At 40.2% G+C, this 22,066-nt stretch overlaps 1 protein-coding gene across 2 annotated transcripts in view; it reads right to left on the reverse strand.

Moving 5' to 3' along the window:
• The window catches only part of LOC102369367 (maltase-glucoamylase, intestinal), a 162,435-nt gene that overhangs the window by 39,121 nt on the left and 101,248 nt on the right, over positions 1 to 22,066 (reverse strand). For both annotated transcript variants that reach the window (XM_025198043.1, XM_025198042.1), the window contains 6 exons: positions 20,352 to 20,480; positions 20,106 to 20,213; positions 18,523 to 18,585; positions 17,180 to 17,314; positions 13,809 to 13,893; positions 12,162 to 12,300 (listed from right to left, as the gene is read on the reverse strand). In XM_025198043.1, coding sequence (XP_025053828.1) covers positions 12,162 to 12,300; positions 13,809 to 13,893; positions 17,180 to 17,314; positions 18,523 to 18,585; positions 20,106 to 20,213; positions 20,352 to 20,480 — 659 coding nt within the window. The remainder of the gene's footprint in view (positions 1 to 12,161; positions 12,301 to 13,808; positions 13,894 to 17,179; positions 17,315 to 18,522; positions 18,586 to 20,105; positions 20,214 to 20,351; positions 20,481 to 22,066) is intronic.

Here is a 22,066-nt window from a genome sequence, read left to right on the forward strand (position 1 = left end):
CAAACAAGAATGTGGCTTCTTAAATGGGTGCTAGAGATTGAAGAATGATGTGTTTTGGACTTCATTCCCCAACATTCTTCCCCTGGGGAACAGGGCTGCTTGCCACTTGAGCCCGTTTTTTTTCCCAGATTAGGGCCAAGTTCAAATGTTTTGGTTTAAAACTGACTACAGTAAAAAAGTTTGGCTATCAGTAAAAGTTTGCAGACCAGGAGTAAAAAAATAAATCTTGGTTTGGCAATCCTGCCTGACTGCAGCAATGGTTTATATTGTGCTGACCCAGGGCTTCAGTGTGTGGATATCCCAATTTATTGTCGCAGTTCCAATACTGTTCTGCTCTGGGGCATGAGTGTGTGGAAGTGAGTATGAGATCTTGAGGGGGAGAGGACCTGCCCACCCTCCCTCCCTCCCAGAGGTCCCATACTCACTTCTTCCATACACTGATGCCCTCCAACCCACTCCCTGTCTTACCCCTGCCAGTTAATGGCTTGCATACCACCCCATTCCAGCAGAGACACCCCAAAGAAGGATTGTCTGCCTACCTGTAACCCAGCAGTATTATAGGCAGGTGACAGGAGCCGGCAGCAGCAGCAAATGTTTGGGGCAGGGAGACTCGAGAAGCTTCCATGGGCTACAAAGCTCTGACAGAGATCGGCACAGCATGCTGTGCTCCCACTCAGAGTCCAGCTGGGGCTCCTCTGCTCTGTCTGTCTTTCAATGTTTAACTCCAGCTTTATTTCTGAGGAGGGATTGTCAATCAGCTCTGGATTGCTCAATGTTTCTACAGATAGCTCGATATTTTTTACAGCCTTTTCAGACAGATGTTTTTATCCTGGATTTTTATGGACAGTCTGTAAATTTACATATAGCAACCCTGCTGGCTAAGCTCTCCAACAAGACACTTATACGAGTCACAGACCATTCCTTTTGCTTCTGACCTTCCTCCCTGAGGCCTGCAGGGGCAATGGCTGATGCAAATTATCCATAAGGAGAAGTAGAGATGGGTGAACAATCTTCCATAAAAGTACATGCAGCCCTGGGAGATCCCTGAGCCTGAGGAAGGGTGTGTGCGCCTGAAAGCTTGTAGAAATTTTTTTTTTTTTGCAATTTCTTAGTTGGTCTAATAAAAGGCAGCAGTGCTGAACCAAGAGTTCTAGAGTTTTGCATTTCTGTTTGTCGCAGACCAACACGGCTACCAAATACATCCACGAAAACAGGTAAAAATATCCATTGGTATGGGGCTGTGGTCCTTACTATGAAGGAAAAAGGATATTTTTTATACAATGCATATTTACCTATAGCAACTGGCTTTACACATCAGAGTCCTACCCCCTGGGATATTAAACACATGTACATTGGGACAATGACTAGCTGACAGCATAAATAAGAAATTTCCCTTTGTCCTTTAACTGTCATTATAAGTATTTTGGCATCTTCATGTAAAACCTCTGTTTTTTTACCTCCTTTGTCATATGAACCACTGGTTTGATCTCTTAGAACTATTCCTGTGTAACTGTGAACACATGCTGTGAATCACTACACAAAAATACTAAACTAAAATACTAGTTAAAAAGCCACAATGATGAAATTGCATTGCTCGCTTTTGCTCTCTACAATAATAGCCTAAACAGCTGCTTCAATAAGGCACTATTTATTTATTCTTCTACAGGATTTGCTGCTTTACTGACACTATAATTACAGTAAAAACACACAAGTCACTTAAATTACCATAGTAATTAAACTAGACTAATGTACTGTAATTATTTCTTCCAAGATAAACAATAACTTTTCTAGTATCTTTTATTTCTTGGTAATATATTATCACACACATTCCTGCCCTGCTTGAATTGTCCTATTTGCACAATGCTTTGGAACTTGCATCTAAGTAAAGTAAATGAAAAGAAAATGTCATCTATAGAAGACATTCAGAATGCACCTCAAGTATTTTGTGGGATCAGGGTCAGGGCATTCAGCAGCTTGCAGGATTGAAGTATGTGCGTGAACAGCACTTACATGAAAGGAAAAAATATATATAAAAATTTCTTCCTAGCTACTAAATTTTCCTTTAAAATATTCTGGCTTTTAATTCAGTCTGGAAGCTATTTTAGTAGTGAATCACAGTAATCCAGCATGGCAGCCAAGAGACTGCTATATTTTCAAGTCAGGCCAGAAGGAAAGGTTGTTCAAAAGTAATGTTCAAAACCCATATGGATGTGGAAGCTTTGTGCTTGTGTGCATGCTGTGCTCTCTCTGAATGGGCTTACCTTTAACCACTGCAAATGAACTATAAAACCATTACAGTGAACTTATATCTGTATTGGTGCTGGCAACTTTGGGGATTTTATTGAGAGTTTCACAATATCTGATGTCTTACAGTCCTAATTCTGGGAAGTGGTTGCTTAGGTGAGAATTTCAGCTCTTGTTAAAAATACCCGGGGAAGGAAAACACAGAGCTCTGAGGCTACAAAACCAGAAGACAAATACAAAAAAACCCCCCAAATCTATCATTATTGTAATATCTATTTTTAAAACAACTCTCATTACTATGGGGAAGCTTGGCAATAACAATACTGTTGAACTTTCATTTTAGGGAGATTTTATCAATAAATTACCTTCACACTGAACACTTGTGGTAACTATTGGTTGCGGACACATTTTAAAGATTCATTTTACTAAAGTCTTTAATTATCTTACAGTATATTTTGTTTAAATTTATTTCCACAGATTAGGGGATAGGGATAATGAATTTCTTGAAATGCTAAGCTGTTTAGTTTCACAACGCATGAAGAAATAAACTGTGGCTAATCCTCTGCAGTTGTTCTATGGAGGATACAAAGCATAGTGCCATGCCTTCCCACCTTTTAACAGTAAGGTGGAAATTAAGTCATATAGTCCCCTAGCACTAGGAAAGTCGAAAGAGCTAGACTCTCTGTAGCAGTGCTCTTCAGCCCCAAGTCCCTGATCTCTGTGTGGAATTATTTGGCTTCAACAGACAGTCCTGGAAGAGGAAATGCAAAAGAATCAAGAAGCATGTTTCCCCTGAAATATTGTTTCCAGTGTCTGACTTGAGCAGAAAAATACTACCTCACCACAGCTCAGTTTCCCTGCCCAGTACTCTTTCCTAGAAAAAGATGTCAATATTTTAATCCCTGAATTTTGCAAGTCACTATGGCTTGATCTAATTAAAATCCATTCCAAAAGTATGGCCAAAAGTCATCGGTCATAAGGATTACATATGCAAACTATATTGCACCTGCCATTAATTCAGAGCATGGGATATTTCACAACTGTTTTTTGACTTTCATTGCTCCCAACTCTACTATTATGGCACTTCTTCAATTATGGCATTAGGTCATCTTAAAACTAATAAAGAAGGATAAAATGAAACTTTATGATTTGTAAATAGCTATTTTGTTCATTTTTCGATATAATGACAATGTGTGCAATGTCTCTTTTATCTAAGTCGTTTCTGCTATTGGACCTCTTAAAAAAGAAAATACCTTTAATTGTACATTTACTATTCAGAAGTAATGATACTACTGTCCTCAGTGTTAAATTATTGTCTACTGACAAAATCCAAATTGTACTTTGATTTGGCTGACAGTATAAAGATCAGAGATTCTGTATTGTCCTGTCAGCAATTCTGTGAGAGCTTTGACTGACAGTGATGTACTGGATCACTGCCAAATATACCATCCTCTCTGTCAAAAGATCAAGTGGCCTTGATATTTTCTTTCTTTATGATAATATCAAAGTTACCAAGGGCTTTAAGGTCATTAAGATCCACAGAAAAATGCTTTTCTTTGCTTGCTCATTGACTTGGAAATGAAACAACCTAGATATATTATCATTAGCTCAGACATTATCTAAAATAGGATAGTATTACTCAGTAAGGAATTAACATATAATAAAGTTTGCCTTGAAAGTGAGAAAATAAATTATTAAAAGAAAAGCTGCATGCATATCATTTACATAAAAAGTTCACTCTTTTCTCTTTATAATATTACTTCTTGTTTTTTTTATTAAGCGTGTTAATTGAAAAATGGGTGTGTGGTGCCTGCATTTAAAATGATAAATTCACATACCCTCATATGCTTTATACTGTAAGGCCAAAACAATATCAACTCTATAATTAAAATAGTCCATCACAGCTATACCTAGAAGCAAAAGGTATTTCATATTTTAATTACTTTAATTACTTGAGGTTATTGTTGGGTAATTAATGTTCTTAACAGTTGATCAAAATGCTGAGAACAGTTCTGTCTTGTAAATGAGTGGCAGCAAGTGTTCTCTTATGATTGACTGATCTTGTTTACAATGCACAGCATTGTCCCAGCGTGGCCTTGGTAGCTGTTTCATTATAGAAATCCCTGTTGAAAATGCAACATGTTGTGTCTGAATGTGCTGGAACAAGAAAACATTTGATGGCAAGTAATTGCCTCCAAATTAAACTATATTAGGAATATCGCCATGGCCATCTTATTTCATAAAGTAGGTCAGCAGTTAGGATCACACAACATAAAAATGTATATGGATGAACTCATTAGAATCAATGTACAAGTAATTGCTCCCAGCTAAGTAAGAAATTAAGTTCCCTTAATATCAGACTTGGGCAAGCTGTTTCCAGAATGTTGCTCAGGAATTGCATCTACTAAAAGTTAGCAACTGTAAAGCTCCTGAACTCAAAACTAAGAGTATAACTATATCTGTATTGAAAAACTGCAGTATGCATAGATTTCCTTGAGCTAGCTTTAATCTATCTTGCTTAGGTGCCAATGGTAGTAAAGTTGCATCCAAATGGAGTTGTGAGTTTTATAATCCTTTCTGACACCCCATGAACTTACTTGGCAGCTCAAGTCTATGCTGCCACAGCATTATTGCAAATGAGATCACTGTACAGTAGTGACTGAATAATGAAAGATGTATTAAATATAAGCAGTCAAGGTCCTAATAGGACTTGGGACTCTGATTCTCAAACTTGCACCAAAAAGTCCTCATTTCCATCTGGGCATGCAAGTTCATTCATCATCTTCACATGCAATATTTACATACATAAGCTACTAGTAGAATATTTAAACTAAGGTATATATAATCAAGACAAGCATGCATTCTCATTATGATGCTTTTAAAGGATACAGATTGCAGACGTTGGTATCACAACTATCCAAGTGCAAAAGAACTAACCCAAATTAAAAGCGAGTTACAATTCTTCCCAAGAGAATGTTCCTATGATCTACAACTCCTATTTTACCTTTGCTCATCTCTCCTCTCTTGGCTTGCCTTTTGCCTTCACTTCTGCCTCTCATCATAAGCCTTTTCCTCTTCCACTGGCAGGTGTAATAGCCTTCATACTGGTTAACATCAGGGACTGAATCAGGGACCTCCCAAGATAAGAACATAAGTCCTTACAGCCCAAGCTAAAGGATAAGACCTGAACCTCCATCGAGTGGTAAGAAAGGGAAATGGCACAGGTATTAAACAAGGCCCTTCAGCAGCCATCCTACTGTCTCCTTCTCCCTGAATACTTTATTCCTGTCAGCTGCACTAGACTGGTAGGGTAAAAGCAAACTTTCTTGTGTTGACACAGAAGAGACTCTGCTGGGCCAAAGAAATCGCTGCATAAATTATCATGTTGGTTGGGGGTGCTAGAGACTCAGGAAACCTAGGGGGAAAAATACAGGGAATCTCCTGGTCATCCTTGTATCTGTTATGGGAAGGCTGGGCTAGGTTTATAGAACATGCTGAAAGGGTGATTACCACTCGCTTAATGTCAGTTATGGAGGTTTGGCATTCATTACTGCTGTATCTGCACACTTCATAATCTTGAATGTATTTAAGCTTCCTCCACTGCTGTGGAAAATGTTTAAGAATGGCTTTTAAAGTCTGAGAATTGAAAAATATTACATTTGGCTTTTTAATTGCTTGTGGGGGGGGGGGGGGGGGAGTGCCTGGGGGACTTCTTCATGTTTTCCAGCTTATTAAAATAATCACTGAGGGAAGGTGGGGATAAGTAAAAAGTCACAGAAACTGGGAGACTGGGAAGATCACATACAGGACATGTAAGCTTTTACAAAGACTCCTGGGCCCTATGGCTACAGCCATCTAAAAGACGCTGTAACTCTTGTAACCTTTCAAGGACTTTGGGCTTTGGGGCTAGGTACAGACATTCAGAAGGCTTGAGGTGGAATCAATTTAAGTTAGGCAGTTTTCCGTAAGTGGCATAGTTTAGGTTGGTAGTGAACACAACACACATTCACCATTTTTAAACCAGTCTATGTGTACCAAACTTCTGTTCTGTTATGAGTATACACTGGTTTCTGATCACTTATATTGGTAAGTGTAATGTGTGCATCTGGCAGACAAGGTTCTTTGGGTAAATCTGATATCTTTTATTAAAATTCTTCTTTGCAAGCTTTCGTGTATAAATTACCCTTTGTCAGGCCATATGTATTTCACCTCAACAAAGTAAGGGAATTATCCCCTTAAAAAATGTACACAGGTATTCGCAGACTTTGGTGGGTGTGAAGGGAAGCAGCACCATCTCTTTATGTAAGGCAGGGCTGTCTACCAGGAACACATGGTCCACTGCTGTGCAATAGGCATGCATTCTGCCCACCACTGCCAGTGGTAAGAAGCCCTCTATGCCCCCAATTGGGCTGCACAAGTGGCTGTGTGTGCTAGGCTAGTATACCCAGGCCCCCCATCACCATGCTGCAATGGGAGAGGTCACCACTGGGGCCTATAGGATACATGTTAAGCATTTATGCCACATGCTGGCCTCTTGGAGGCTACATGTGGCTTGCAGATGGCCAGTTGCACAGGTTTGGTGTGCATTACTGCAGTAACTGCGCCCTTCACAATCTTTAATATGTTTAAACTCTCTACACTCTTGTGATGTAAACAAGTGCTAGTATCCCATTTTATAGCTGAGATGCATCTTCCCAGATACTAGGCCTAGGCAAAGAAATTAAAAGTGTCGTGTAAATGGTCGCAGGGAAGGAGAGCACTGGAAGTTTCAGAATTTAGTTTGGGAGAGAGGGTCCTGAGGATGCATCTTGTTCATGCAGAATTCAGTTCACCTCTAAGGCTTAAGAGCAGAGGATTGAACTGGATGCTGTCTTTCCCTTTAGCCACAGAAAGGGCCACTTCTTCTAAAATACTGTTAGTACTATGTAGATCCAGTTTGAAGGGCAAATAGCCAGGCTAGTTGCTTTGATGCTATCATTCAAAGTCTTCCAGTAGGCAAAGTTAGATCATACAACTTGTGCATAGAGGGAGGGGAAGAGATCAGTCTATGCTTTGATCTTTCTGCTTGAGCCTTCATGGGCACATCCAGATGACTGCAGACATTTATTTCCCCAGACTGTCTCTTGTGCCAGTGCTACTTGTCCCTGGGGAATACCCATGCCATGTGTGCTCTGATGCATGGCAGGTTACTCAGGATGTGGTAGGGGAGGCTGGGGCCAGCAACTGTGCCTTTCCTGTGGTCCTGGGGGCCTCCTAGAGCTGAAGCTGTGGCAGGAATCATGGCTGGCAGCTGGAGTATGGCTCCGGCTGGCCAGGCTCTGCTCTGGTTTTGGGAAGCATGCACTGCTGCCACGTGCACTACTCCACTCTTTTTTGGTGTGGGCTTTTTTTGAATCCAGGATCTCTCAGGGTCACCCCCCTCCTCCCTGCCCTCCCCCCCCCACCCCCATATACATCCACACTTGTCTGGACACATCCTATGAGTCTAATACCAGTTCAGATGCTACCTTCAAATACCCTGTCTTGACATGTGAGAAGAAGGAAGAAACCACAATGATCATGGAGACAGAACTGCTTGCATTAAGTTACTACATAGAAAAAAAGAACACTATTCCCTTTATTCCATGGAAGAACTAGAGACAAATGCTGAGTCATCACCTATGATGTGATTGGCTAAGGAAGGGAGATAAGGATGTCTCCAAAGGAGATTTTTTTTTTTAAATTAGCTTTTAGTTTCTGCTGGAAGAATTCCAGCGACTTTAAGAAAGGTCTGTCATGGTTTGAACAGAATTAGAAAGAGGACACAAACACCTTGGTTTGTCCAAGGAAGGAGGACTGGATGAATCATAAAAAGCTCTATGGAGAAAGCAAACTTGTCAAATGCTAAGAAAAAAAAAAATCCTAAAGTTGTTGGTTACTGACTTCAGTGATCTGGACTGTATTTGAGGATACAGGTCATTTTCTAGTGTAAACTACAGTGTCAGCTCTTGTAAACCTTGGTATATACATATTTTTTATTTATGACAGCTACTCTTTTGTATTCAATTTCCTGCTTTGCATTCTGAGAAAGAATCGTATTTTATTCCTAATCTTTCACATACATTTTTCAGAAATAAACAGTCGTAAAGAGTAGTTATATTTGTTTGTGACAGTGTTTCCCTGTGTCCCAGCAGCAGTAAACCATGATAGAAGAGAAAGGACTAAATGTATTGTATTTAAAGACGAGGCGCACACAGAAACATGAGACACTAAAAGAGACTTTTCTTAAATATCTGTTTTGCTTGGACACTATTTTTTCCCTAAACTGTAATGTAAATCAATGTTCAAAGTGTCACTTGAGAAAAGGATCCTAACTGAAGTCTCCCAGACCTGGCTTGCCTTTCAGGGCTTAGCTACCTGTGCCTCTTCAGCTAGCTCATATTTCCACTGGCAAAGCTCCTGTCTCTATGCTGTGTCCTCCCTCTTGCCTGGTTCCTGTGGTTAGGCCTCTTATATATTCCCTTGGGGTGGCATGGATTTCACCCCAGGCTGGCCTCCTTAAAGACACAGCCTGTCTTTATATGTAATAGGGCAGGGGTTTTCAAACTTTTTTTAATCCGGTGGCCTCTTTTTTAATAAGTGTACCCCGGGATGGGGAGGGTGGCGAGAGGCTGGACACAGAGCAGGGGGTGGGGGTGGCAAGCAGCAAGATGTGAAGTGTGTGTGGGGAGGGTGAGTGGCTGGTCAGAAAGTGGGTGGGGGGGTGGCGGGCAGACAGATGTGAAGCAGGACAGCACTCCATCCCCGCCCACCCCCACGTGTCCCCTGGGACCTTTCAAAGTACCCCTGGAGGTACGTGTACCCCCATTTGACAACCCCCATAATAGGGAAAAGGGTTCCCTATTACAGCCAGGACCAATGCCAAGGCAGAGGGGAATGGGACCTGGCCTGCCTAGGGAGCTCCAGATCCTAGCAGGGCTAAAAGGAAGCTCCAGCAGTACCAGGCATCAAAGCTAAGTTAGTTATTCTGGTTATACATTTATTTTTTTATTGTGGTGTGACATGGCCCCAGGCAGGGAGGAAGGATTTCAGTTCAGAAGCAGTTTTCGGCTTAGATCTGTGCTTCTGTTTAAATAGTGGAGAAAGGGGAGTGGCTGTGAGGGAAGGCTTGGAGGCTGCGGGCAGGCCCAAAGGAGTGCACTGCTACTGTTGCTGGAGGACTAGGTTGCAAACTGAGGATCTGAACCTGTAATAAAATAGACTGTGGGCATGGGATCAGACCCCAGAAAGGATGGAAGAGGAAAGAAGGCCTGAATCGCCCAAAACTGAGGGCACAAGCCCAGAACCCAAGAGGCCCAGAAATCAGGAGGGCAAGGCTGGAGCTGGGGAACCCAGGATCCTGGGGTCTGGGGCAATGGACCTAGGGATGAGGGGCCCAGCTAGAGCAAGAGAGCCAAGACCAGAGGGCCAATGCCTGGACAAATGTTTAAGTCCTGAAAGGCCCCTAAGAGGCAGTGTTCTTGACATGGAGAGATGGTGAAGTATGTCAGGGCTCTGAATCAAGCAGGCTCAGTTGAGCCTGACAAGAAGCTGGAGAGAGCCCATTGATCTATAAGGGTAGCCTTCCTGTTTAACTTCAACATGAAGATGCGCCAGGCAAGACAACAGGATGGTCCCCTGAAAGGTCAGAGCAGGTGGAAAGAGCTGCGAGGGTCCAGCATCCACTTGGGGGAGTAGCAGGGCATGAAGCAGTGCAACCCAATTCAGGGCCTCACTGGTTTCACAAGTATAGAAACCGTGTCTACTTGTCCTTGACACGTACATACAGTGTTCCTATTAAAAATATATTACATTTCCAGGTCCTGACTTCAGTTAACTGTTCCACTGCAAGCTGTTTCTGAATCCTTTACTCCTCCTCTTTGCATAAACCTCATGAAGATCATGGTACCGAGCAAGAAACTCTAGAACATGTGAAGTGTGATCATCCCCACATCACCACCACCAAGAGAAGAAAGAGAAACACAAAAGAGCCAAATGCTTAAATATAGCATCATTCTTTGTACCTTTTTGTGCTGAGAGATTTGGTCATAAGAATGTGAATTCTTCATGACCAGGAACTCTTCATGATCAAGAAAGAACGATGTTAATTTAAAATGGGTGCACATGGTATCCTTATAGGTAACCTTCCCTCTGTTCCTTTACACAGGTGACTTTTTCAACTCGATTCTGCCTTTTCAAATTTATCAGCTTTGTGACCAGCTGAAATAAGAACTGCTTGGAGTGGGAAGTGGAAAGGATGCTTTATATCTTGTTTATGACCTGTTGACCCTGGAGCCATTCAAACACCAAGTTGGTCCCAAGTGTAAAATGAAAACAGACACATGGATGACCCAATATATACTAGATATCAACAATTCCCTGAGGACTGTTGCAACAGCTGGGATTCACATGCAGAGGAAACTTGCACCACAGTCAATATAAAAGGGAGGATGGACAGGCAGAGTAGCTGCAGCCACAGCAGGTCTAGGCTACCTGAGAATTTATTTTTGAAGGGGGCATTTTCAAAATAACAGCTGCTTTGCAAAACTGAGTTTTTTTCTGGCAGGGAAAGAATCCCAGGGCAAAGCTGTCATATTGGCTTTATACTAGCATTTGCTGGTAAAATACTTGTTTGCAAAGGAAATGGGCACACCAGAGCAAGCTGCAGGTGGGCAGAGAACATTTCAGAGTGGGGAAAAGTGGGTGGGATTAAGGACAGAGGGTGGGATAAAAGGACAAAGGACATAATAGCACAGTATGTTCTGCCAGTCCCCAGCCCCGAGCAGACCCTAAATGACAGTACTAGCCAGAGTAAATTAGAACAGTTGTAGTTGTTAATTGTACAGGGAGCAATTTGGGCCTAAGATGGGTCAGGAGAAGGCAGGAATGAAAGTCAGGTAGAGCAAGATTTTTCTTTGCCCCAGCCCTTCCCCATGACTTGAATACACTACGTGCAAGGTCATCAGAATTAAGAACTTAGTACATAATATATTATCCTGTTAACATATCTAACGCCAGAAAAGTCAAAGTATCTACGTCATTATTGCACTCAAAGCTACTGGAGAACTATGCTTGTTATACATTTGAAACAACTCATTCTTGAACTTAGGAAGAATTAAAGTGAAGAAAAAGCAAAGGTTATCAATTGAATGTGGCTAATAAATCCCAAACTGGGTCACAAATATAAATTACTGGACACAAAGCATGAATTTAGAAGTTAATTTTCTAGAACAATGTAAAATAAAATAGAAATGGCCTGCAATTTTCACAACGATAATTGTTGCACCTTGTAATATTTGTTTAAATCTTTGAATGCATCTCATGGGGCACATCTACACATGCACATTTATGTGAAGTAATAAATTCGGTGCATATTGCACCAGAGTTTATTGCTGCCAGGCACTGCATTTCCACGTGCACCCAGGACCACAGCCCGTTGAGCTGGGTTGGAGCAGCCCTGGCTGGCAGAGGGTCCCGGGGGTCAGCCTGCCAGCCTGGGGCTGCTCTCACCTGGCTCAACATGCTGCAGAGGGGCTGGCTGGGACATAATGGTGTTTCAGCATAGGGCTAGCCAGCAGGCAGCCCCTGCACTGAAGCACTCTCATACCCCAGCCAGCCCTGTCAGCATCTACATGTGTGCTGTTGTGCACAAAAAAACCCTCTGCAGCAGAATAGTACTTTTATTTGCAAGTACTAACCTGCTGCAGACTTTATTAATTTCAATGCAGCCTAACAGGGCCACATGTGTAGATACTGAAATGTTTACTGCAGAGCTAATTAGGCAACTGCAATAAACATTGTGTAGATTCATCCATTGCTATTTTCAGTAAAGAAGCACCTACAGCATATGGGACTACAGCATAAAGAGACTGTTCAAAAAGAGAAGAAAAAAACCTTACTCGTAGGTAGGTTTAGCATGTGACCATCCATAGAGATTATGCACATCATAATGTCTAACTGGACTTCCATCTGGCAGGAACTGTTGACTTTCCATGCACAAGGTTTTGTGATTCAATCCAAGTGACTGTGATTCCAAATCTAATGGAAATGAAATTTTAATATTGGCATTCTCAAATAACTAAGTATATTTAACAAACTAAATAATTACTTTTTTATCAGTATCTGAGTTTTCTCTCTCTTTCCATTCTCCTCTACCTTCCAATGCAATACATTCTTCAAGTTCTTTTTGCTTTTTTAAATGCCCAGCATGTGAATACTGGCAGTCTCCAGTACTCCTGTGTATTAATAAGGGACTATGAAAGTAATACTGACTCCTTAGCCTACACGAACAGCAAAGGATATCCTAACACTTTATAAGCATCTCTATGTATCATCCATATCACCTGCAGAATGGAAAATGCCTATGAGTGAGTATGCAACTGGTGATAGCTGCACAAATTTATACTGAGATACTATGCAAGAGGTTTGAAAAAATTAGTAAGCAGATGACAATGTAATGAAAATATGAGCAATGCATTAGGTCAGAGGTGTTCAGAGGAGAAAAGGACTTTCAGAGGAATTTGAGTGCATAATTATCCTTTCTACCTTTGAAATATCCACCTAAATAACTACATGTCATGTACATTTCTGCTGAAGTCCCAATATTCTAACAATTTGAGCACAAATTGTTCATTAACAGAGGCAGCAGTGCTTGGTTCTGGAGTTTCTATATGGTGGTACTCAAGGGTGACTGAAGAACATTTTTATTGGATTGAGTATCTAAAGTGTATTCCTTAAGTCCATTACCTTAAAATTAAGGTTTTTAAATCAGGCCCATTGCTAGAGATGGGAACCAAGAGGAATACTTTTTAAATCCTTAAAACTGAACTTTATTGTTCATCTGAAGAAACAAATTTCCATAACTTATAAACTAGGGAAAAAAAAACACTTGGATCTACATTTTTGTTTGTGTTTGAAGTCAGGTATCTAAATCCATATGTAAACAGCTTTAGATGTCTTAAGAAACCAGTTTCTGCCGCAAGAGCTCATAAGTAGGGCCCTACCGGATTCAGGGCACAAGTGGACTGTGCTGCAGTTCCTTTAATCTTGCAGGTTCCCCTTTGCATCTCCCTCCCCCCACCAAATGATTGGTGGAGGGGCCTCGCTTGCAGCTCATTCTTGATCAGCAGAGAAGTGAAATTTGTGGGTTTAAACTTGGTGCTGTTTTTGTCTCCCTGCCACTGATTGGCTGAGGGGCCCCAGTGGCCCCACTGCTTGCTGCTGACTGGTGAGGAGACAAAATTGGTGCCAAGCTTAAACCCATGGTTTTTGCTTCCCTGCTGATCAGGAATGAGTTGCAAGCAGGGCCCCTCCACCAATCACCAACAGCAGGGTGTTCAGGAGAATTTGTAAGATTAAAGGAGCTGCGGCACAGCCCACTTCAACGGTTAATCCAGTACGGCCCTATTCATAAGCTTTGAAGACATGGATTTACATGTCTTGACTTTAGGCATCCCATGCTTGAAAATTTGGCCAAGCAATATTTTAAGAAAATGACATAATAACCGGGGGGACCTAAGAGAGTAAGTGACAGTTGTTATACTTACGTGGCATGTACGGAGGATAATTTAGTATTGCATCTCTACAGCCTCCAACTGCACCATTAACAAAACTTGCCGGTTCATTCATGTCCTAAATAATGAGAAATAATATAAACATACTTGCAACATGAATCTTATTTGTGTCAATAATACACTACTATCTATTGAACCCTCTATTGCAAACAGAGGCATAGAAAAAGTCCTTCAGGTGCTTGTAAAGCAATTTTTTTTTAGTATTTGTGTCTCTTCAACTTACCTTTATTTCAGATAATAATATTCAAAATTTTTATTTCTAAGAAAAAAAGGAAGGAAAAATATTGCTGCTTCTTGAGATTTAACCTGCAAAGTGCTAATTCTTACTTTCTAAAATTTCCCTTCTCAATGTATGAGTTGTAATAAGCTCCTAGAAATAATTACTAGTGATCTGAAAGGCTCCCTGCCAAGATACTCACAGATAATTTTCCTTTGGCCTCTGTAAGAGGCCTTTTGGAAGTCCTAACCTTCCATGGTCCTTTTGGAATCTCCTTTTTTTGTTCCTCCTATATATACCCAACCTGTGTCACAGTGACTCAAGGCTACATGTAATAGTTTCTAGAGAGCTACATTTGCTGCATTATGTTGTCCACTGGCTTAACTAGTGACCCACAGGCCAGATATACTGGTAGAAGTGCAACGTCTATAAGGGATTGGAAAGCAGTCTATACCCATAATAGAACAGAGGTTTGGTACACATAGACTGGTTTAAAAATGATGGAATGTGGTCTAAGATTTCCAAACAGCGCCTAAAGCCCAGAACTTTGCTCCCTACCTCCCCAACATGTATGCTCTTTCTTTGTTTCAAAGAAACTCTGAGTTCACTGTTAAACAGAGAACAATGGACGTGGATCTCCTTTTACATACATCTAGTTCATTGACCAATCATCTAGGAACCGGGGAAGCCAGGGTCATTTTTTTCCTCCATCAGAGGAAATTAAAACCCAACTTTCAAGAAAATGTTCTAAGACTTTTTCTCTAGTATAAACTATCCTAGATGGGACAGCAGGGCATGGTCCACTCCTCCTGTGGATGCTGTGCCATTGTGAAGAAAGGAATTCAACTTAAAATTAGACCAGAAAAAGACAGACTGCAAGAGTATAACTACATAATTGAAGTGCTCACCTGGGAAGGGGCAGGGGAGACCTGGGTAATGGCCCCTGTTCCTAAGTCATAATTCAACTACTGGCTATTTAATATTAAAAAAAAATAGCTTGATGGTTAAGGTGCTCACCTAGGAGAAGAGAGTTGTAGGTTTGGTTTCCTTAATGAATCAAACCCAATGCTCCCAGTTCTAGAGAAAGTGTTCTTGCTACTAAACAATTATGTGAAACATACACTGGGAGGGGTGGAAAGAATAGTATTTTGTAGGGAGTTATTTCAGTATTGTGATATGCATGCTTTGAAAATGCTTATCAAACCATTCAATGGACTTCAGCAAAGGAAAGCCTCATTTCCATATCCTGACCCACACCAGGGTTAGGTGTGACCTGTACTTGAAGTTGCTCATTCCTATCAAAAGTGAAGTGCTTTTGCATATGCCCAGAAATGAAGCCTTTATATGCTTAAAGAATTTTAAAGTAAAAAAATTCAGCGCCATGAACATCAGGTGCCTTCAAAGTTTGACAATGGCTTAGCAAGTTTTTCAGGATTGCAGATTTGGATTTTATGAAGCCTAAATTCAACCTGAGCCCCATTTTAAGTCCCTAAGTCCTTTATTCTTGGATCCAGCCCAAGGGTTTTGCAGCATCCTGAGTAATGGACTGAAACTTTATTCTTAGACTCTGATCTCATTATGACAGAGTGCACGCTGGCTGGTGTCAATATTTTGATCACATAGCGTGCATCCTCTCAGTCTCTCTTTATAAATCCCACTACCTCGAGAACAAGACAGAGTACAGATGTATGAATGCTTGCATCTCTGAATTTTGAAACATTTAATAGTTTGTGTGTAGCTACAGTTGCTCCATTATGTTGTCTACTGGTTTAACTAACAATCAAGCCAGGTATAGACACTGCACTTTTACCACTATAATACAAGTATAGAGCAGTTTCTGATGAAACAGAACAGAAGTTAGCACACAGAACCAATCTATACCCATAACAGAACAGAAATTTGGCACATATAGACTAGTTTTAAAATGGCAGAACCCCATCAAAGACTTGCAACCCTACCAAAGGGTGAATGTGCATTCTGTTCATTAATGATCAAAACTACAGGCATATGTAGATGAAATGTGGGTCCTAAATTGAAGCAGTGGGTTTTAAAAAAACACCGCTTCAATTTAGGGCTGATTAACCCCCTGGGTCATGTACACATTCTGCTGACTTAGAGCCATGGAGGTGCATGGAGCCCAGCGCTTCGTTCCATGGCTGTAGGGACTCCTTTGAGGAGTTTTAGTTTGCTGCACCCCAAGTCATTTAAGGCGCATAATGCAGCTGAATTTCCTACAGAGGCTGGAATGTGAATACGCTACGGATGCACGCAAACACCAACAACATTAAAGCAGTGCAAAAGCATTTAGCCCACTTTAAAGTGTCATGTACACATGCCTCTTGTTTCGTCTACACACAGCCTGTGCCACTTACAGAAAACTGTGTAATTTAGATCAATTCTACCTTGGGCTTTCTGAATATCTGTATCTAGCCATGGGTAGCATTACTGAAAAATGTCAACAATATTAACGTATACTAGGGATATAACAATATATTAATATTTTATCTCCAACAGAAATTGTATCCATTCCATTTTAGAAATAAACTAAAAACCCTCATGTAGTGCAGTTCTGTAGTTTGTCCTGCAGAGAGAATAATTATGGAAAATTGTTTGATAACCTCATGTTGTGGACAGCCCTAAAGATGTGAATAACAGTAGGATCAACCTAAAAAACAATAGCTGGAGATACAAAAAGCACAATAATGCCAATAAGGTAATGAAACTAAAATATCTCAATAATGAAAAAATTAGGACTGCCTAGTGGCAAACAGCAGTGTCTTAATAAAACAGCCATTGCTGCACCTGCTTCTTTCCTCAGAGCTGGTGAAGAATGCTTTGCAAGTCTATCCCAATCAATAAAAGATATCACCCACAAAAATCCTTGCTTCTCCCATTCTTTTGAAGTAATTTAGCTTTGGGTGTACTCACTGTACATGGCCACCATCTCTTAATAGTCTGGATCTGAACAGGTAAACCTCTGGGAAAATTCTTTTCCAGGACTGCCCTGAGCTTTGCAGTCCAATAGCATTAAGGTTTACAACCAAATTTTAGTATAAACCCTAGCCTCAGAAAAGCCTCCGAAATTTAAAACAGGTTTTAATTCAGAAGATAAAATATAAATACTTACAATCCAAAGGCCATCAAACTTTACACTTTTTTCAGGCTGATTAGGATTAGTGTGATATTCTCTTATTTCCGTTTCCCACCATTGAGCTGTGGTGTTACGGAAGAAGTCTGGGAAAGCTGCGTAAGCTCTGTACAGCTGCAAAAATGATAGATACTTAGAAATAGATGGAACCACTGCATTTACAACAGTAAAAGTTTTTCATAGTTTATGGATTTTGTAACTGAAATATGCAAACACAGGCATAAAATCTCTGATTATCAAATGTCACAACTAGCATCCATGGAAAAAACTGGGTTTTGCAACTGTAACTGCTTTCAAAAGTTTAATGCCATATAAAAAGATTTTTTAGAAGATGTTGGTAACTAAATTCAAAATTAAGTTTAGTGATTATTATTCCTTACATACTTTATGTTTTCCTCTCTTATCCCTCCCTCTCTTTTCTTTCCCTCTGCCATTTAGTGCTTTATTTGTGGTAGACATATATGCCTTTTAGATTGATTTTATGTAATCAACACGTATGCATTTCTCCTTTGTGTGTTGACATAAAAAACCCAGAAAAAAATAAACTAATCTTCAGGAGTGCTTAAAATGCTAGCAGATTAAAAGGGATTTAAAATTTATTAGAATAATAAAAGAAAAATTGTTTGGCTATTTTTAAGTGAATAATAAATGCAGAGAGATGGAAGAAGAAAGTGTTGCTTGCAAAGGTGAATTTCAATTTTGTTTTTTTTCACAAATAAACACTGATAATTGGCTACTTAGTAGTCAAAGTATAATGACTTTGTTTATTGGAATAGACAAATTTACATAAAAGCAAAGTGTTTTATTTAAAAGAACACTTCTAATCATTGTAGAATCATGAATTCATCCTCAAGTTTCTGACTCTCAGGGTCTCTTTTCACTCATATTAAAACAGCTGTACTCCACTTTGGTAGTTTAACGAGTTCTTAAATCAAGCAAAAATTACATGTACACCAACTTTGTGGCCACTTTACATTGTCAGAGTATAAATGAACACTAGCGGCTCATTTGGTCTTGGCATAAAACCCTAAAACAGAACAGCATAAATGGTCTTAGAGAAGTGTGGGCTCAGGCTTGTCCCTGCCCGGCCAATCCACCTCCAATGCCCAGCCCCTCTGCAAGGAGCTAAGCTCTGTAATATATATATAGTTTTTTGAAACTGGATGCCATTCAATATGGAGGGGTGCCTCAAGTCCAAAAAGTTTGAGAACCACTTCATTACATAGTTATTCTACTATTTTGAACAGATGTGTTGTTCCCTCTGCCCGTGTGGCTTGGTGTCAGTAGGAAATGATCGTGCTAACAATGGCATACATACTTACTTCCACTTGGGTTTCCCAGGGTAAGGAATCATTAACAATAACATTAGGATAATCTGGCCAGACCTATTAAAAGGAAAACAACTATTTAAAAGATCAGTACAAACACGGTAGTTACATAATGTATGACAAACTCTGTTTTAGACTCTCATTTTGAAGCCCCCGCCCCCGCCCCCCCCCAAGCTGTTTCTTTTCTTTAAAGGGACTCTTGTGATCACCCACAGTAATATTTCCTGATCCTTCCTCACTGATTCAATAGTAACTGTGTCCTTTCAAACCAAGTTCCTCTCCAGCAAGACTATTTCTAAGGCTGATAGCTATTACTACAAGAGATGCAACCTCTTTATCGAAAGAACATAGGACTCATTTTTGTATAAAATTGAACTCAGACCAATTTTTCACATAATTATCAGTAATAAGGTATGTGTTCCACCCATCGCTGATACTGCTAAGATTTGAATTTCATTAGAACATACAGGCCCAGGCCACTCTATTTTTTAAAGAGATTACTGTTAAAATGAAGGGAAACCCTTCTGTGTGCATAGTTCATCTCAGGGGTACCAGTCCATAGAAAATCAGTATTAAGGGAGAAATAAATAAAAGCTGTAAAAACCATGCTCTCTTTAGATAAGAAAACTAATGGAAAGGACAGGAAAAGTGTTGTTGGTTCTTTGGAAGGGTATGTACATTATCCCTCTTCAAAACAGCTTGTGTTCAGCCTCCAAAACTCACTCAACCCATGCAGATCTCAAGAAAATAGTTAGGACCCATGGTCTTCCATGCAGAGATGACAAGACTCTATAGTGTGATACCACCTCTGCAGTTCCCTTCCTAAATGGAACAAGGGCTTCCTCCAGGCACCTTCATCTGGGGTTATTTCCCCAGCCAACCATCTCAAGTCCTGAATAGTGCATGAAGAAAAAGGAATGACACTATTCCATGTACACATTTTCCTTTGGCCTAATCCGCTGGTACCACCAGAGGTAGCATGAACATTTTGCATCATGCATGGATGGGTGTTGATGACAGTTCATTATTCAGCTATGTTATTCCAGGTGGACTTACAGATGTTGGGTTTCAGTAGTAAAATCCAGTTAGTAAGCCTCACTCAGTATCATTAGGCATTATTCTCATGAGGATTTTACTTTTACATATTTTGATGTGAACTGAGACATATGATTAGCTTTTTGTGGAGAGTTCCTATTGAATTTGCCTTTGGGATTTGCTTTGTGAAGATGCTGGCATAAAAAACAGGACTTCTCTCCTAATTGAAGAGATAGAATAATATCCCCTTAGATTTGCTACTGCTATAATAAATGTTAAGACCTGAAGGGGATTTTTATAATTGTCTTAGATTTCCTTATAATGCAGGCTAAAGAACTTCTGAACTGGTCTAGCTTCAGCTTCTAAATACTAAATGTCATCATATCTTTTTTCTACATTATTAAAAGGACTCTCTAGAATCAGAACCCTCTTCCTCTTGTAGATGCTTGTAGCTCAAGGTCAAATCACTACTTAGCCATGCTAACATAAAATCATACTCAGACATGCTGTCTCTAATGACATCAATTGTCCAAAAACAGTACCTTTCCCCATACGATATCATTACTATCAGGCCACTTGATAAAGACATCATTCTGTAAGCCCCTTGTGTAGGCTAGATAATTGGTTTCATTTCCAGAAATTGCTGGATCCTAAAATTAAAGGAAAAACTATTTTAAATTTGTGTTCAGAAATCAAGCCTAGAAATGAAGTAATATGTATCAGGAATGAGATATATCCTGCCACGGTGAATAGCAATTTGAGGAGGGAGGGAAGGCCTGAAGACTAACCAGAATAATGATGAATCTCATTCCTTCTGCTTTCATTTTGTCAACAAGTTTTGGCAATCCAGAGAAGTGTGGGCTAAGAGTGAAGTCTAACTGCCTTTCCATATAATCGATATCCGTGTATTGTACATCCTGTGGTTCACAAAAACAATGCGTGAAGTTAAGTGTTTTTTTAAGTGCATATTTATATCATAGCAGGTAAATCAAGAGAACTGCTGACTTTCTGAAAAGTAAAAGTGGAAACTGCTGCATCTTCTAGCAAGAATATCTACTGAATATTAAACCAAAAATCAAGGTCAATTCACAATTAGACCTCTCATATCCCAAATTTATTTGAAAGACAGAAAATTTATTATCCACTAGAGATGAATAAAGTCCCATTTTTCAAATATATATGAAAAATATACATGTGTGCAAGTCAGTGCCTGAGGAATAAATGGATCATCAGTTTGTGCCATGCTGAGATGATTCCCTGTCATCTGAACTCTATAATGAAAGAGTGCCTGTAATGTGAGATACCATTATATTGTGCTCACATGCCTTTGAAATTTACTCCCAACATTATTAAACCAGTGCCCAGCCATGACTGTAAAAAAACACCTGAATGTTACAATGTTGGCATTAAATACGTGTTGCTTTTTCTTTTTCCTCCTTCCCTGCTAATCCATTATAAGTAGCACAGTGAGAGCCAATGCCTAGCTGGTATTTCTAGTTGGTCTGTAATGCAAATAAATACAAATGGGTAGAGTGGTGGACTCATAAGTTATATGTTGAAGCTGCCACCACCCATCTGTTGTGGGTGGGAAATGAAATAATAATTTCCACAACAGTGTCAGGGAAGTTTCAAGCAGTGAGCACTCCATGAATTCTGTGAGGACTTCTAGCAAGCATATCAGCTGCACCCGCTTCAGGATGACTGCCTTCAAAATGCTTAATCTAGGCCATGACTTTTGTTCAAGAATGTACTCCTGTATTTCTTAGACTCTACTGTTCCTGGTCTGCTCCCCATCTGTCATCCTTGTATTGAGGAAATGCCAATGATGATTGCTCCCACTGAATCAATGAATTCAGGGAACATAAAACTAAGGCAAGCATGGATACAGGGTCTGTGCTCATTTTACAAGCATGAACTTAACTGAAATTATGCCAAGATTATGCAAGAACATCAATATATGGTAGACCTTAATATTATAAGATTTATTTAACAAAAAAAGCAAAAAGAGCATGATTAGTATTTCACTGATGGTTAAAAATATATTGATATCAGAAGTTATTTTATAAAACTGGAGAAATTTTGTGGTGTCGTCACCCCCAGGCAGCACCCACTTGCTGGCGGAGGGAAGCACCAGGCCCCACACAGCTCAGGGGTTGTGTGACGCGGTGGCAGCTTGTGCAGGAAAGCTCAACTGAAGGGGGGGAAGCAGCAAGGAGCCTGATCATTTTTGTTTTTTTCTCCTGGAGCCTGCCTGCCTGCTTCAGCTGTGCGGGGACCCAATGCTCCCCCCCATGGCTGCAGTGCCTCCCAGGAGGCAGGTAAGCGTTCAGGATTGGGACCCAACCTTGTGTACACACCACGGGGGTTTAATTCTCCCTAAATTGAAATGCTGGAAATGGTGGGTTTTTAAAAACCCACTGTTTCAATTTAGGGAGAACTAAACCAAATTAAATCTCTGTTGCATGTACAAGTACCCTTGGCTCCTTGTGATCCCTCAACCAGG

This window comes from Alligator sinensis, unplaced genomic scaffold (genome assembly GCF_000455745.1).
Source record: "Alligator sinensis unplaced genomic scaffold, ASM45574v1 scaffold787_1, whole genome shotgun sequence".
NCBI classification, from domain to species: domain Eukaryota; kingdom Metazoa; phylum Chordata; order Crocodylia; family Alligatoridae; genus Alligator; species Alligator sinensis.